The sequence below is a fragment of the Python bivittatus genome, unplaced genomic scaffold (assembly GCF_059951505.1).
Source record: "Python bivittatus isolate LINGU-HERP-01145 unplaced genomic scaffold, Pbiv_v1 ctg000680_np1212, whole genome shotgun sequence".
NCBI classification, from domain to species: domain Eukaryota; kingdom Metazoa; phylum Chordata; class Lepidosauria; order Squamata; family Pythonidae; genus Python; species Python bivittatus.
In genome coordinates, this window is record NW_028277095.1 from 8,383,530 (window position 1) to 8,401,663 (window position 18,134).

General features: G+C 48.3%; 1 protein-coding gene across 1 annotated transcript; it reads left to right on the forward strand.

The window, feature by feature from the left end:
* Positions 1-3,203: 3,203 nt before the first annotated feature.
* On the forward strand, positions 3,204-7,096 carry LOC148214415 (uncharacterized). Its single transcript, XM_088152059.1, has 4 exons — positions 3,204-3,600; positions 3,876-4,004; positions 4,298-4,492; positions 5,637-7,096. The coding sequence occupies exons 2-4, from the start codon at positions 3,938-3,940 to the stop codon at positions 6,344-6,346; spliced, it is 972 nt and encodes a 323-aa protein (XP_088008185.1). The 5' UTR covers positions 3,204-3,600; positions 3,876-3,937; the 3' UTR covers positions 6,347-7,096.
* The last annotated feature ends 11,038 nt before the right edge of the window (positions 7,097-18,134 follow it).

Here is an 18,134-nt window from a genome sequence, read left to right on the forward strand (position 1 = left end):
TGCAACCCCAGGATACACTAGACCAGCCCAGATACATGACTGTCACCTCTTTACTACTCTTCGCACTTGTATTTGTAGCTCTGTACTGGGGAGGAATACAATAGCAGAAAGACTTCCCAATAGAAGATGAGAACCAGCTGTTGGAGCTTCCAAAATCTTGCAGAGGTCCTCAGGGTGAAGAATCTGCTAGGACCACATTTGGGGAAGAAGCAAAGTACCCCTACTGGGTTCAGAGAGAAGTTGAGGAAGGAGGGGGAGAGCTGGTGGTAATAGTGGTCAATCAATCAATCAATCAATCCATCAACCAATCAATCAATGGTGGTGTCCTGGGGGTTCACCCTTCAGAATAGGAACATTCCAGCAGGAGCCTTGAACGGTGGAGTAAGTACCTGCTCTGAATCTCTACCACTCTCTCCCAGCTTCCAAACAACAATCCCGGTTTTGGGTACATGATTCCTATATGGCATACGGAGATTCTGAATGCACATACTCAAAACCATGTATGTGTGTTAATCTTTCTGATCAACAGGTAAATGGCTAATGGCCTCTCCCCTCTTTCTGTCTGTTTGTTACAGATCACAATCGTAACTCCCGGGCAGCAGAAGACCGAGATCTTCCGCCTCCAAGCTGTCTGATGACAGATCCCTCTACGATAGGAGGAGAGCCTGAAGATGGCTCCGGAACACAGTTACCAGGTCTGAACAAACGTTGTGGGCAGCCTCCTACTTTAAAACTCCCTGCTCAGCAAACCCCAGGCAATGCGAGCAGCCAAAGCTACCTCCCTCCAGGAGCTTCAAACACGCCCAATATTCTAGGAGAAGAACCAGGGCTTCCCCTTTCAGCAGCCCGTGAACCTCCTGAGTCTGCGTGGAAGAGTGAGGATCCCCCCCAGAATTTTTATGCACCACTCCCACCTCAGGACAGAAATCCTCCTGCTACCGGTCCCATGGAGCAGAGATACACAGTCCTTTCTTTCCGTCTTTCATAGTCGAGCAGGGGCAAATGTGGAGGTGGGGGAAGTATGGGAACCTAAGAGTGGTTCACAATTTGTCTCAGCCAACTGGAAGAGATTTGGGGTCCTCCAATCATAGGTTCCATTTTTCCTTTCTTTCAGAGATGGATCTTCAAGCTGAGCGCGAGAAGAAACACTACCCATCTCCTTCTTGCTCAGAACATGAAGGAACCCTGTTACTCACTGACATTGGTGATGGAGACCAGTCCCAGGATCTCCCATGTTTGGCCACTGGCACTCTGAGAATGGCAAGCTCTACTGAGGCTCATGCGGATCCTTCAAGGGGCAAGCTACCACCAATGCCCACATCACGAGGCAAAGGAGAACTTGTTGGCCTCTGCAGGTCTCCTAAGGACCTTAAAAAGGCTAGAGGAGGGCAGCATTCAGACTCCCGGACTGCACGTCATGCTTCCAAACAGCCTGATGAAAAATCTGCACAGACCGGAGCTGATTATACCTTGTTTGTACAAGGAAGACAGATCAAAATGTCAGGAAGAGATCTTGCCCCAGGAAGAAACCACCCGGAAATGGAACAGAAGAACACGAAGGGCAACGTGTCCTCCGAGACTCGGGGAAAAGAGCAGCTTCTCCAAAAGAGAGACGAGCCTTGGAAAAGGATCCGTGCCACGGCAGCAGCGGATGCCTCCAGAACCAAAAGCATCCCTTGCCTTCTGGAACCTCTTCCAACCCTTACTCAGGCAAAGATGCGTCGGGAAGTTCTCACCATCCCTGAGGACACAAAGGCCTTCCTTCCTGAACTTCCACTGCAAGGGCCAAGCAAACTGCATGGAGACCAGACTTCCAGACATCTAAAGATGGGCCAAGACTCTTCGGTGTTAGAGAAGATTCAGTCGAAAACACAATATAAAGAGAAAGCCAGGATGAACGTGAGCCTATCTGGGACGAAGAGCAAAAAGCACTACCCCAAAACAGGAGCAGGAGAAGCACCGAAGCCAGTCCCCAGGACCAACCTGGCTTTTCAAATGATGGAGTCTGTACAAGGGTTGTACCCACTGGGGAAGAGCAAAATTTCATCTAGGGCAATAAAGAATGTCAGTCCAGTTCCATCAGACAATGCTTTGTCCGAGCCACCAGCACACCATTTGTCCAAACTAACTTCCTACCCCATGCCTAAGCCTCAAGACCAACAGCCGCCTAGGCCAGCTTCACGTCTTCCTCGACGGAAACTGCCAGTAATTTTGGTCCCTACTCAACAGCTGACTTTAGATCTGCCACATCGAGACCCAAAGCCAGCATGGAAGCAGGCTCCCCTTGCTCCAATCCCACCCGCCACAAAGCCCTTGGATTCGCAGCTCCTGCACACCAAGACCAGGAAATAAAAGGCCATCAGAAAAAATTCCCTTCCTGGCCATGTACTAGGCAAGTGCTGCCCTTCTCCCACTTCTGTGGATAAGAGCTTTTAACAGTTTTTGTACTGTCTTTCCTAACTCATTGAACAAACTCCATGTCCGAATCATCAGCGTGCTGCCAAGGGCACAACGGGTCGGACGGGTGGCTCCACCCAGATACCTCCACAAGGATGCTTCTCTCCCTCTCTTGCCAAAGCGAAACTCACGAGCCCACAGACTGCTGAAGAGACCGAGTGGGCAGTTCTCCTGCCCTCCCCCTCCTCATCCTGCTCCCCTCACCAAGTGACCCCTGGGGTCTTTGGGGGAGAAGCTGGGTGTGGTTTGCTTTGCTTTCCAAATTCATGACCTATAGCAAGATCTCAAATATATGAACCTTAACCCTAACCCATAAACCTGGAGAAAGTGGCAAGCACGTTTTCTAGGTTTGCGCATGACACAAAGCCTCTGGTCATTTTACATGTGTTTTTGAACAAGCTCTAAGACCGTCATTTACAAACCGGAGTGGGCGTCCACACATTCAGCCCAAAGCAAAGCGCTCCCTTCTCTCTTAGAGAGACACCTGAACCAGATCACTTGATCGGTCACGCAAGCCCTAAGTGCGAGATCACTCAGTTTGATTGCTTTCCAAACTTCATTTTGATGTCTAGAGGAAGGAAATCTTCTTTTGAGATTTCCTGATCGCACTTTATCCATCCTGAATTCAGGCGGACGTGGCTCCTCTTCAGTGCAAACGACCGTCTGCTAGAAGGTTCCCACTGGGAGAAGTGGAGTACGAGTTGGAAAGTCCCGTGTCAGTGATTATACCTGCTAGGGAATCCCGAAGAGTCGGACACGACTTCAGGACTGAACAACAACAGGGAATCTCGAGGCTCTCGGGCCAAGCGGCTCCCTTGGGGACTGTGGATAATCTGGTCATGGCCGTGCCGATTGACTCAGAGGGCTGCTGTAAAGAAAATGTGTAAAACGTGCACGAAAAGCAAAATCCTGTTGTTTATACAGCAGTTCTAGGGCTTTCTTCCTCAGGGGAGGCAAATATCCATTAAAATAACCCCTCCAAGGGGCCTCCCCTCCAAGCGCATCGCTTCTGCAAAGGCCCATCGCCCACCAGCCAAGTGGTTTTGGGCCGCAAAGAGGCGGAACCTCACATCTCTCAGACCTCAGTTCCAGCAGGACCAGCAAGACCCAGCAGTGGGGACGCCTCACCTGCAGACCCCAAAGGTGTGTGCTGGTCATTCTTTCACTTTGGGTTTCTCTTAACATAAAGCTTCAAAATATTACGTTTTGCCATTTCTGGGGCAAATGCTTGCTTGATTCATTATAATAAGGACAGCCTTTCTCAGACTGGATAGGACCATGCATTATTTATTCTGATTGCTGATTTTTATCACGCTGGCTGCCTTTATAAAGCACCGAGTGCTGATTTTATTTCAATAATGATTTTTCTCTCCCTCTCCCTCTCTCCCTCCCTCTCTCTCTCTTCTCTACCTCTATAGTGTACTCCAGGAAACTTAGTCCTACAGGACTTCAGTGCAATGCTAGCAGGGGCTCTTCTGGGATGTCTCCACCAATAACCCGAAGAGGCTTTGGTGGGCCACAGCCTGTCACTTGGCACGGATGCCCAGGTGGGTTGGAGGGAGGGAGCTGGCGCACATATGGAGTAGTGTCAGGCAGCAGTCCAACCCGTGCTCCTGCCTCTGTGCCAACCAGCCAAGAAAACCCATCTGGAAATGATGCTGCACAGACCTCCCTGAAGTGACATCGCCATCCTCTTCTGCCTTTTCAGTAATTTCCATGGGACTGTGCAGGAGAACTTCCAAGGCACTCAGGTCGCTTGCTGCCTCCACCACGGCAGCGCTCACTTGAAGTAGAAGAGTCCCTCTGTCTCACTCGGTTCCTCTCTGTCTGACTCTTTCAGAGGTCGGAGCCCCCGATGGGGAACAACACCTTTCCCGGCCTGACCATCTTCACGGAGCACCTGCTCAGCCCAGAAGCGAGCATTACCCGAGGCCCCTCCATCACTATGTGAGGACACCTGAGGTCCCCTGCGCTCCTGCTTCATCCTTAGCATCTGTTTATCAGAACATGCCTCAAATCCTTCCTGGCGTGCAAGGTGAGTGCTGAGCAGACTTGCTTCCAGGAATTACCCACAGACCTGACCTGCTTCAGGCAGCAAACCCACCTTTCCTACCATCAGTTTGCTCCTGCTCCCTGCTCAAGGCAGCAGGAAGGACCCACGTGCTAGTCAAGTGCTTCTGGGGTCCTTCCAGGCTGAGAGAGCCTCAAACTGAGGACCAGTCTCTGCTCCAAGAGGCATCAAAGCAAGCCCATGGCAACTAGTGTGGGCTGAATGGTGAGTGCCAAAGTCTTGCAGATGGGGAAATTGTCCACCTGCCAAGGGAGGATCCCTTGCAAGATGCCTGAAGGTGCACAGTCTCATCACGCTCTTCCAAAATGCGTGAAATTTTGCTGTGGGCTGTAGAGGATGCAATGCATTGAGACGAATCCCCCATAAATAATCGACATCCATCCAGACCCAAGTCAGAAAAACTAGTTGATATACCTAGTTACGACACATAAAACCTAAAACTAATCTTAAAGCAAACTTCTTAAAAATCTTACATCTTAACGCAGAAGGTGAGTGATTAAGAAGCTGCCTTCCAGCGTGGTTCCCGGTATTTGAGGAGGGAACCTGGGGAACCACTCACCCATTTTCAGTCTGCCAGATGAGTCCAGCCTGACTGGGCGTACCTGATCAGTTGCTGACTGAGGTTCACTGGCACGCAGCAGTCGACCTCAAGGGAGGGAAGGGAGCCATGCTGTCCTGTACCATGGCAATTGGATTACTCCCAGAGATGATGAGACCACATCTCTGAACATTTGCGAGAGGTTGGTGGAAGAAGCACCTCTTCATCCTGATGATCCCCCCGGATGTTCTCCAAAGTAATCTCTGCTTCATTCCTGCCAGTCCTTACTGGCCTCGTGTTCCCCCCTTGGGCCAGTTCTGCAAAGTTTTCCAAGCTTGTAGGTTGCAGATTGCCTGTTCTGACGCTGTGAACCGAGAAGGAAGTTGCTACGGGCAGAAAAGGTCTGCAGAGGCTGCACACAGTCCTTTCTTCCCTTCTTTCATAGTCGAGCAGGGGCAAATGTGGAGGTGGGAGAGGTATGGGAACCTAAGAGTGGTTCCCATTTTGTCTCAGCCAACTGGAAGAGATTTGGGGTCCTCCAATCATAGGTCCCGTTTTTGTTTCTTTCAGAGATGGATGTTCAAGCTGAGCTCAAGAAGAAACACTACCCATCTCCTTCTTGCTCAGAACATGAAGGAACCCTGTTAATGGGTTATATCGGTGATTTCCAGGTGCAACAACAGCTCCTGACGGAGTTGGTCGATGTCCTGACAACCGAAGGCATCGTGTTCGAAGAAAGCCCTTCTCTATTCTCCCTTCCGGACAATGCTGCGGGAACTGCCTTACCCCGGCGTGATGGAGACCAGTCCCAGGATCTCCCACGTTTGGCCACTGGCACTCTGGGAATGGCAAGCTCTACTGAGGCTCATGCGGATCCTTCAAGGGGCAAGCTACCACCAATGCCCACATCACGAGGCAAAGGAGAGCTTGTTGGTCTCTACAGGTCTCCTAAGGACCTTTCAAAGGTTAGAGGAGGCCAGCATTCAGACTCCTTGACTGCACGTCATGCTACCAAACAGCCTGATGAAACGTCTGTGCAGACCAGAGCTGATTATAGCTTGTTTGTACAAGGAACGAAGGTCAAAATACTGTATCAGGAAGAGTCGTTTGGGGCAACAACTCACCAGGAAAAGAAGCAGGATGCAGCCGCTCTGAAAACCTGGGGAGACAAGAAGAAATCCGACAGCGGTCAGAGCAAACATAAGGGTGAGGGGAAGCTGAAGAACTTTGAGGAGTCACCTCGGAAAAGTCAGGAATGCAGCCACCCTGGAAGACATTGATGGGGCCCCCCAACCAACTTGCCAGACTGAAGAAGCTGCTTGGGCAAGCAGCAAAACATTTCAAAGCAAAGGAAAAGAAATCCAGTTGCCAGGACTCAACCTCTTCAATTTGCATTAAGCTCCCTGCCCAGAATCTTCCAGAGGGAAAGACTGAAGTGGCCTATCGCCAAGGAGAGCCAACGTTTGGGTGACCAAACTGGAAAGAGATATCCATTTCTCTCTCTCGCTCCAAAAAGACTTTAATTCTCCTCGCTGAGGTCCAGCGGGCTGCCTCCTCCCTCTCCCCTTCGTATGGGGGAGATGAAGAGGGATCCTGAAGCAAAGGAGAGGCTTTGATGGCTGTTGACGTTTCATTTGGCCGGATACCGGCCTCGGTCAGACTGGGTGCTTCTCTAAAAGCCTTTGTTTTCCTGGTCTTGGTGTGCAGGAGCTGAGAATCCAACAGCTTTGTGGCGGGTGGGATTGGAGCAAGGGGCGCCTGCTTGCACACTGGCGTTGGGTCTCGATCTGGCAGATCTAAACTCAGCTGTTGAGTAGGGACAGAAATTACTGGCAGTTTCTGTCGAGGAAGACGTGAAGCTGGCTTAGGCGGCTGTTGGTCTTGAGGCTTAGGCGTGGGGTAGAAAGTTAGTCTGGACAAATGGTGTGATGTCGGCTTCGGCCCATCATGAATCAGCCTCCAGCTAATTCCACCTGGATGACAGAGAATCTTCATCAGCAAATTCAAGAGTTATTTCTTGTAGAGATTAATTGTTGTTGTATGCGTCGCTTTCACATCCTTCAGTTTTCTTTTAAATAAGGATCTGTAAAATATTTTATATTTCTAGTTAATGTTATATTACAGTATTTTTTTTAAAATGCACTGCTTTTTAAAGTTAGTTTTGTTATTGAAATGCCTTCAAACGTGTTAATTAAAAGTGGGAAAATCTCTCCGTTTTGGGGTGATTCATTTACTATAGTACACATCATTTTGGGGGAGACACGAAACAGAAGGCTTAAAAACATAGAAAAGGCCCAGCAGGATCAGGTCGAGGTCCATATTAATCCAGCCTTTGGCTTCTCACCCCAGCCAATCACCTTTGGAAGCTGGAGCTCCATCAACTTTGGCCACTATTTCCCTGCAACTGGTATTTGGAGGCCAGCAGCTTCTGACTCGGAGTCTTCAAGACCATTGTGCCAGAAACAAAAGGAAAAGCAAACAGCCTGTACATGAGTTGTGAAAAAGAAGGGGTGAACTGCTAACAGGCTGTGGTGAGAAGCAGAACTTCTTATCTCCCCTTTTGCATCTGTCTTTCAGAAGGAGGAGCTGCACCTCTGGGTAGACAAGGAGAGGGTAAAAGAACACTTAGCTAATTGAAATGAATAATCAATTCCAGCCTGACTACTGAAGGAGCTGGCTAATCCCAGATCTGGAAACTTGACCTTTGAGAAATTTACAGATCTGGTATGATCCAGGACTACAGGAGAGCAAATGCCCTCATCATCAACAACAGGAAGGAGGACGACCTGGGAAGTTATAGCCCTGTCACCTTGATATCCTTACAGGGCAAGGCCTTCAAGCAGATTATTGAATAGCATGTTCTGAGCAATGGGATAGGTTAGCAACAATGAACGAAAGCGAGCATGGATTGGTCACAAGTCATGCGAACTTGACTTTGTCACCTTTTTTGACAGAGTTAAGGAGCTTAATAAATTGGGGAAAGAACCTAGTACACCCTGAGTTCAGCAAAGCTTTCAACAACGTAATGCATGAAGTCTTCCGTAAAATGGTGAAATATGGACAATCAAAGTACTGTTAGGTGGCTTCACAATTAGCTAAATGAGCAGACGCAGACAGCCCTCGTAAGTGGTTCCATGTCAGCTTGGAAAGCGGTGTCAGATGGAGACTGGGCTCTGCGCCGATGAACATCTTCCTCACGACATAGTTGTTGGGGGGACTTAACAAATCTACAGGTGATGGAAGCTGGAAGCGGTGGATGAAGGGAGGCCATTCAAAAAGCTCTAGACAGACTTGAGTTGACATGATTCAGGCGGAATTTAGCAGGCAGGAAAGTAATCTGGGTCAGAAACACGGAGGAGACCTGGCTTTGCAGTAGTCCATGTGAAAGGGATCTGGGTGCCTGGTCGTCCACAAACGACAGCCAGGAGCCTGATGCGACTTCAGAAAAGTCTTGGGGTGCGTTAATAGGAGCGCAGAATACAGATCAGATACACTTTCTCATCCTTAGCTCCTCCCCTTCAGAAAGGTAATTTCTGCCAAGGCAGAAGATAGGGTTCCAGGATCTAGGCAGTTGCCTGTCTCCATCAGGGTTCCTGCCTGCTGATCTTGCCCCTCTAAGGCCACAAACAGCCCAACAGTGAGAGAAATCTCGAAGTCCCAAAGGAATGTATGAATCCAGCGACTTTCTCTCATGCCAAACTTTATATTTAACGCTTCTAAGTCTGCAGGCAATCTGTTTTCCCAAGGGAGCAGAAGACTGCAGGAGAGGGTCCTTCCACCTCAGCAGTTGCAAAGCTTTCTGCAGCTCCCCTCACCCCAAAGATCTCCCTAGCTTGAGGAGGAAGGATAAGAGCAGGACAGACGGTAAGGAAGGAATGTGCCCGTCACCAGGAACCTTTTGGTCTCGGGACTCCTGGAAGCAGACTAGCTTCGCATTCAGAATGCTAGAACTGTCATCGTTATTGCACCTAAGGCTTTCCAGTGATTCTGAACCACGCAAGTCTCCTCTCACATGGATAGCGCATCTAAAGGAGTCCATATTTTCCTTTGGATGCACGGGCACGAACTCTACATGTCCGCTTAGTGAATTTTACAGCTTAAATAAAGGAAGCGAAACAGAGAACGGAGCGAACAGCTTTGGAAAGACAGGCTATCAGTCCACAGAGACACGATCAGCTGCTTTGCCCACGTGAAGCACAAATCTCTGAGCTTGGAGGGGAGGCCCCTTGGAGGGGTTATTTTAATGGATATTTGTCTCCCTTGAGGAAGAAAGCCCTAGAACTGATCTATAAACAACAGGATTTTGCTTTTCGTGCACGTTTTACACATTTTCTTTACAGCAGCCCTCTGGGTCAATCGGCATGGCCATGACCAAATTTAGGGCTTGCTGATCACATCCTCAGCTCCGGATGAGGGCACTTGATATGCTACGTCCTCCAATGACATCATCCTCACCCCCATAATCTACTTTGAGTATTGGCCCCAGCATCACAATCCCTTGGTTACCGTGGGGTCAAGCATAAACCATTTTCCTCTGGGGCAACTTGCTTATTCACTCCTTACTGGATGCTCATTCAGTTAGGGGTGTGGGAGTCGTCTCTCCATTTTTTCAAAAACCAACTTATTTTCTTGCCTTTCTTCTTTCGTATACTTCTTTTCATCATGGCAGGTAGGAATTGGTGCCATTTTCATAGACTGACAAATCCTTAATTCTCCCAGGAGGCTCTCAGAAATTTTACCAGCGTATGAACTGCATAGTTGGGGGCCAAAGTTTTTCCTTATAGAAGAAAGACACAAAGAAATATGGAAACTTGGAGAAAAAAGGCGAATAAGAACTACAAAGGACAAAAGAGACAATGGGGTTTGCGTGACCAATCAAGTGATCTGGTTCAGGTGTCTCTCTAAGTCAGAAGGGAGCGCTTCGCTTTGGGCTGAATGTGTGGACGCCCACTCTGGTTTGTAAATGACGGTCTTAGAGCTTGTTCAAAAACACATGTAAAATGACCAGACGCTTTGTGTCATGCGCAAACCTAGAAAACGTCCTTGCCACTTTCTCCAGGTTTATGGGTTAGGGTTAAGGTTCATATATTTGACATCTTGCTGTAGGTCATGAATTTGGAAAGCAAAGCAAACCACACCCAGCTTCTCCCCCAAAGACCCCAGGGGTCACTTGGTGAGGGGAGCAGGATGAGGAGGGGGAGGGCAGGAGCACTGCCCACTTGGTCTCTTCAGCAGTCTCTGAGCTTCGGCAAGAGAGGGAGAGAAGCACCCTTGTGGAGGTATCGGGGTGGAGCCACCCGTCCGACCCGTTGTGCCCTTGACACCATTCTGTTTTTAGCCAAGGAGCATTCTGATGATCCAAACGTGGACTTTGTTCAATGAGTTAGGAAAGACAGTACAAAAACTGTGAAAAACTCTTATCCACAGAAGTGGGAGAAGGGCAGCATTTGCCTAGTACATGGCCAGGAAGGGAACCTTGGATCTGATGGACATATGGTGGCGTGGCGTGGCGTGGCGTGGCGTGGCGTGGCGTGGCGTGGCGTGGCGTGGCGTGGCTTGGCTTGGCTTGGCTTGGCTTGGCTTGGCTTGGCTTGGCTTGGCTTGGCTTGGCTTGGCTTGGGCTGGGTTTGCATTGATCAAGAGTCGGCATCTCTGTACAAGGACAACCAGAAAGCAAAACTGGTAAAGCCGCTGCCCAAAACAGTGATGGCGAAACTTTTGGGTCAGCATGTCAAACATCCAGAAAATACCTAACTCTGACTCTGCTGCTGTGTGAGCACCCCCCCTCCACCCCGCCAAACAAAAGAGCAACCATTCTTTACAAATTCATTTATTTTTTAAAAAGTGCAGTCCAATCATGTGTGGTGCTATGTATTATATAAAGGAACACATATGTTGAAGCTCTTAAAGAATCCATGTGAATCAGCAATTTAACCAAATAAAGAACATCTTCAAGGATAAGAAAAGCAGAAAGGAAGTTCACAAAGAGGGAAATGGGTGGGAAATTCATAGAATCATGGTTGGAAGGTCATCAGGTCCAACCCCAGGATTCACTAGACCAGCCCAGATACATGACTGTCGCCTCTTTACTGCTCTTTACACTTGTATTTGTAGCTCTTACTGGGGAGGAATACAATAGCAGAAAGACTTCCCGATAGAAGATGAGAACCAGCTGTTGGAGCTTCCAAAATCTTGCAGAGGTCCTCAGGGTGAAGAATCTGCTAGGACCACATTTGGGGAAGAAGCAAAGTGCCCCTATTGCGTTCAGAGAAGTTGAGGAAGGAGGGGGAGAGCTGGAGGTAACAGTCGTCAATCAATCAATCAATCAATGGTGGGGTCCTGGGGGTTCACCCTTCAGAATAGGAACATAATAAGGACAGACTTTCTCAGACTGGATAGGAACATGCATTGTTTATTCTGATTGCTAATCTTGATCATGCTGGCTGCCTTTATAAAGTACCGAGTGCTGATTTTATTTTAATAATGATTTCAAAAGGTTCAGCTGATAGACGATCACCTTTATCTGCGACGCTAACCCCATATTCCTTGGAACATTTTCAACTCACTTCTACACAGGTCTTAAACCTCTTCTACTTTTGTTGCTCTTTTGCTCCGTATTCCTGATTGTGCTGTTAAATCTCTCCTTCTCTCGCTCTCTCTCATCTCTACCTCGATAGTGTAATCCAGCATAACGTTGTCCTGAAGGACGTCACTCTGCAATTCCGCTCTGCTGGTGCACAGGAGCTGACGCTCTTGACAGCAGCCTTCCTAGCTAGTGAGAGAAGGCCAAAGGACATTCCACTGGACAGTTGGGTGTCCTGCCAGGTTCTTCGATCATACCAAGGCCTATTTCTGGATCTTTTTTCTCCTCTTAAGATGGTCTCAGACCCCTCAGACTCAAATCCTACTGTCTTGCTCCGGGAGCAGTTAGTAGAGGCTCTTCAGGAATGTCTGCACAAATAACTTGAAGAGGCTTCGGTGGGCCACAGCTTGTCACATGGCAAGGATGCCCAGGGTGGCTTGGAAGGAGGGAGCTGGCACACATATGGAGTAGTGTCAGGCAGCAGTCCAAACCGTGCTCCTGCCTCTGTGCCAACCAGCCGAGAAAACACATTTGGAAATGATGAGACCACATCTCTGAACATTTGTGAGAGGTTGGTGGAAGAAGCACCTCTTCATCCTGATGATCCCTCACGATGTTCCCCCAAATAATCTCTGCTTCATTCCTGACAGTCCTTACTGGCCTCGGGTTCCCCCCTTGGGCCAGTTCTGCAAAGTTTTCCAATCTTGTAGGTTGCAGATTGCCTGTTCTGACGCTGTGAACCGAGAAGGAAGTTGCTACGTGCAGAAAAGGTCTGCAGAGGCTGCACACAGTCCTTTCTTCCCTTCTTTCATAGTCGAGCAGGGGCAAATGTGGAGGTGGGAGAGGTATGGGAACCTAAGAGTGGTTCCCATTTTGTCTCAGCCAACTGGAAGAGATTTGGGGTCCTCCAACCATCGGTTCCGTTTTTGTTTCTTTCAGAGATGGATGTTCAAGCTGAGCCCGAGAAGAAACATTACCCATCTCCTTCTTGCTCAGAACATGAAAGAACTCTGTTACTGGCTTACATTGGTGAATTTCACATGCAACAAGAGCTCCTGCCTGAGCTGGTCGATGTGCAGAGCGCAGAAGGCATCACGTTCCAACAAAGCCCTTCTCAATTCTCCCTTCCGGACAATGCTGCGGGAGCTGCCTTACCCCGGCGTGATGGAGACCAGTCCCAGGATCTCCCACGTTTGGCCACTGGCACTCTGGGAATGGCAAGCTCTACTGAGGCTCATGCGGATCCTTCAAGGGGCAAGCTACCACCAATGCCCACATCACGAGGCAAAGGAGAGCTTGTTGGCCTCTGCAGGTCTCCTAAGGACCTTAAAAAGGCTAGAGGAGGGCAGCATTCAGACTCCCGGACTGCACGTCATGCTTCCAAACAGCCTGATGAAAGATCTGCACAGGCCAGAGCTGATTATGCCTTGTTTGTACAAGGAAGACAGATCAAAATGTCAGGAAGAGATCTTGCCCCAGGAAGAAACCACCCGGAAATGGAGCAGGATGCAGCCACCATGAAATCCTCGGGAGGCAAGAAGAAATCCGAAAATGGTGAAAGCAGAGACCAGGGTGAGGAGAAGCTGATGAACTTCAAGGAGGCACATGGGAAAACACCTCACAGAAAGATTGCCAGTCCAGGATCCCCCCCACCTTTAGGTAAAAGCTCCAGGATTGCTGTGATGACAGGGCACAACGGTCAAGCCACCCATATTCTGTCTTCCGATTCAGCAGTGGACCCTACATTATCTAAGGTGAAAGCTCTAGCTTCACCCAAAATGCCCATAATAACCTTGGAGATACCTATAGGCAAACCACCTCATCTGCACAGGGAAAGAAACAGCTTGGAATCTGAGGACAGGCAGATGAGTCGAAAGAAGGAGGAGAAGAAAATGTCCTCTGGGACTCGGGGAAAAGAGCAGCTTCTCCAAAAGAGAGAGAAGCCTTCGAAACGAATCTGTGCAACGGCAGCGGCAGCCGCCTCTGGAAACAAGAGCACCCCTTGCCTTCTGGGATGATTCTAATTTAACCAACGGCGTCCCAAAACCCTACCGGGACCTAAGAGCAGTATTCAGCCGAAAGGAGTCAGACACACTGCCTCCTCGTAGAGACACTGACTGTGCCATTGAAACTGACCCCGGGGCTAAATTCCCAAAGAAGAAAACATATTCTATGGCTACAGAGAACTTGCAGCCCTGAGGGGATTCATAGACACAAACCTGGCTAGAGGGTTTATGCAACCAGCCAAATCCCAGATGGCAGCACCAGTAGCTGGTGTGGGTCTTCCGGGCTGTGTGGCCATGTTCTGGAAGTTTTGTTTCCTAACGTTTCGCCAGCATCTGTGACCGCCATCTTCAGAGGACAGGAGCACAGACAGGAGCAGTTCTCTCTGTGCCCAGGATGATGTGACCCTTTTGTGGGTATTGATAGAGATCTGAAGGGGGGGATTGGGAGGTGTGGGGGAGGTGGGGTTTGGGTTAACGAGTGGCTGCTTGTTTTGGTGTCACCATATGTGTGTATCTTCCTGGGGATTAGGCAGGGTTTTTTCTTCTATTGAGTTGTTAACGAGGGGCTGCTGGGGGTGATTAGTATGTTCATTGTGTGAACCGTTCACACGTCCTGGTGGTTGAGCTGAGTTTGTTGTCCTTTTGCAGGCTGTATTTTTCAGGATTAGCAGCCAGGTTTTGTTGAATTTTAGACTCTCCTCTTTTTTATTGAAGCTGTGCTGGTGTTTGTGAATCTCAATGGCTTCCCGGTATAGCCTGGTATAGTGCCTGTTGGTGTTGTCCAGTATCTCTGTGCTTTCAAATAGGATTTTGTGTCCAGTGTGTTTGAGAGCATGTTCAGCTACTGCAGATTTTTCTGGTTGCTGTAGTCTGCAGTGTCTTTCATGTTCTTTTATCCTGGTCTGGATGCTGCATTTTGTGGTCCCGATGTATACTTGCCCGCAGCTGCATGGTATGCGGTATACTCCTGCGGCGGTGAGGGGATCCCTTTTGTCTTTTGCTGATTTTAGCACTTCTTGTATTTTTCTGGTGGGTCTGAAGATTATTTGGAAATTGTGTTTTTCCATCAGTTTTCCCATGCGGTCTGTGACCCCTTTGATGTAGGGCAGAAATACTTTGTTGGTGGGTGGCTGTTTTTCTTCTCCAGTCGCATATTGTTTTCTTGGTTTGATGGCTCTTTTTATTTCATTCTTGGAGTAGCCATTCGCTTGTAGGCCCCAATTAAGGTGGTTAAGTTCAGAGTTGAGGAATTGGGTTTCGCAGATCCGATTGGCCCGATTCATCAGGGTTTTGACAATGCCTCTTTTCTGACGTGGGTGGTGGTTGGAGTTTGGGTGGGAGGGGGGAATAAATAGAGGGACGTTTACCCAAGGCTTTAGTTTTAGCAATGTTCTGTTTGCAAGCTACATGTACCCCATAATAAAGAAGTATTTTTCTGAACCCAGCCTGGTTGCGTGAGAATGCTTCTGAATTGGGTTTTGGACATCGTGGACTTGACATTCACTGAAACCGGAAGGCGTTGGCTGGTATGCGAAAAAGAGGCTTTTGCAGTTCGGTGGGCTTTATTGACTTGCCGACACCTCCTAGAAGGTGCATCCCATCCATTTCAGGTCTGGACTGATCATAAAAATTTGGAAGCCCTGACAACACCCCAAAACTCTCCCCCAAACAGGTTCTATGGGCCCAATTTTTCAGCCGCTTCAAATTCACACTAAAGTTTCTCCCAGGAGGGAAAAACTTTCCGGCTGATGCTTTGTCGAGACTTCCCCAACACAACAGCCAGCGAGAGCAAATTGTAGCACCAGTGATTGCCAAAGCCCAAACTGGCTCGGTGGCAGTCACTAGAACCCAGGCTCAAAAAACAAAAACTGTTCCAACAAGTGAACTACTTCAAAAAATCAACTCAGCATTAGAGACAGACGAATGGTTTCAAACCAATAAAACTGCTCTAACAAAAGAACAAGAAGCATGCTGGATGGGAGACAAATTATACGTGCCATTTAAACTTCGCGAAGACATTTTGCAAAGAGGCCATGATGACAAAACATTTCGGATTTGTAAAAACTTCACATTTATTACGTAGACAGTTCTGGTGGCCTACCATGAGAAAAGACATTTCTGAATATGTGAACACATGCCCCACCTGTGCTATGGCAAAAAAGAGGGGAGGAAAACCTTTCGGATGATTACAACCAGTAGCTACCCCTCACCAACCCTGGAAGGAAATGGCCATGCACTTTATTCTTGATTTACCAGAAAGTAATCACAACACGGTCAGATGGGTAGTCCTAGACCTATTCTCCAAACAGGCACATTTTATCCCCCGTGCCTCCATTCCAAATGCTCAGAAACTAGCCAAGTTATCCATTCAACATATATGCCGCCTCCATGGCGCCCCATGGCAAGGGGAAATTTCAGATCGTGGCCCACAGTTTACCTCCAAATTTTGGAAGGAATTTATTAAAATGATTGTTTCCACACAAGCCCTGAGTTCCAGTTTTCATTCCCCAGACTGATGGGGCTTCTGAGAAATGGAACTCTTTACTAGAACAATATTGAAGTTGTTTTACCAATCACCAGCAAGATAATTGGACAGAGCTTCTGCCTTTTGCTGAGGTTGCTTATAACAACACTCTTCACCAAAGCACTGGATTTACACCACATAAAAGAGCTACAGGTCAAGATTTTATGCCCATTCCTGAATTACCACTAAAGATTTCCCAGAACTCTCTGCTGATGAATGGATCACTAACATCACCAATCTATGGCCTTTAATTGTAAAATCCCTTCAGAACGCCAGAGAACGACACAAAAAATGTGCTGATCGTAAACGCTCTGGACAACTACCCTGGAAGGTGGGAGACCTGAAAGTGGGGCTTTCAGCAAAAAACTTGAAAAGCACTCAGCCATGTAAAAAACTAGGCCCAAAAGATCTGGGACCATTCGCTGTTGAAAAAGTCATCAGTCCTGCGGCTTTTAAATTAAATCTTCCAAAAAATTACAGAAAAGTCCACCCACTTTTTCATGTGGATGCATTAAAACCATTCAAAGATTCCAGCACTGGGCATCCAACCAAGCAGCCTCCCAAAACAACCATGACTGAAGGGAAAGACAGTTTCAAACGCAAGCCATTTTGGACTCTAGGAAACATAAAGGCAAATTACAGTATTTAGTGCGATGGAAACATTTTCCCAAATCACATCAAGAATGGGTGGATACTGCACATGCGAATGCGCCCAAACTTATTAAAGACTTCCATACCAAATATCCAAGCAAACCTACATAAGCCAAACCGTGGCTATAAATCCCAGGTGTGTATTCTGTAATGTCTGTCCTTCCTGTACAGGTTCTTCGGTACAATTTATCAACACTACACGTATTACATATATGTACTGGATTCGTTTACAGATTCTTTTTCGAATGTAATGACGTTCGTCTTGCTGGAGGGCGGCATGTCAGGACCCGCACAAGCTATTATTCAAAGCCAGTAGAAAGCATCTTAAGAATGTAGGATAGTGCTGTATCTTTAGTAGGATTAAATGTCAGTTACAGGTAAGACTATGATTTGTATAACCGCTTGCTGGTTCCTGCCATAAAAGCCAGGAGGAGGGGGAAATAACAGGACAAGAGCCAGGCGCAGCCGTTACCTCGGCTGGAGGCGCCAACAGGGCCAAGCGGCCGTGCGGCCCGGGAACAGGCGCGAAGAAATTCAACCGGGAACAGTGGACAAAGGGGGGGGGGGAAGGGGGTTAAAAGGGGAGCTTTAGGCTAGTGAAATGAGACTCAACAAACTACCGTGTGCTGTATGCTGCCTCTCAAGAAGGAAATCCTTGATGGAACTAAACAGACTGCAGAGGGTTTACTGAACTTGGGGACTGAGTGTGCAGACTCTGACACTTCTACTTCCAGACCTCTGGAGACGGGCCATGACTCTTCAGCGTTAGAGAACATTCAGTTGAACGCCCAATATAACGAGAAAGCCAGCATAAACGTCAGCCGATCTGGGATGAAGAGCAAAAAGCACTACCCCAAAACAGAAGAAGCAGAAGAAGCACCAAACCAGTCCGCAGGACCAACCTGGCTTTGCAAATGATGCCATCTCTACAAGTGTTGTACCCTCTGGGGGAGAGCAACATTTCATCTAGGGCAACCAAGAAAGTCAATTCAGTGCCATCAAACAATGCTTTGCCAGAAGATCTTCTTATTTCAAAGGCAAAGGTTTTGCCTAAACTTCTAAGCAAGCCACCTTTGCACTTGGTGCCCAAGCCACCAGCACGTGCCTGGCCCAAGACAACATCACACCATTTGTCCAGACTAACTTTCTACCCCACGCCTAAGCCTCGAGACCAACAGCCGCCTAAGCCAGCTTCACGTCTTCCTCGACAGAAGCTGCCAGTCGTTTCTGTCCCTACTCAACAGCTGACTTTACATCTGCCAGATCAAGACCCAAAGCCAGCGTGGAAGCAGGCGCCCCTGGCT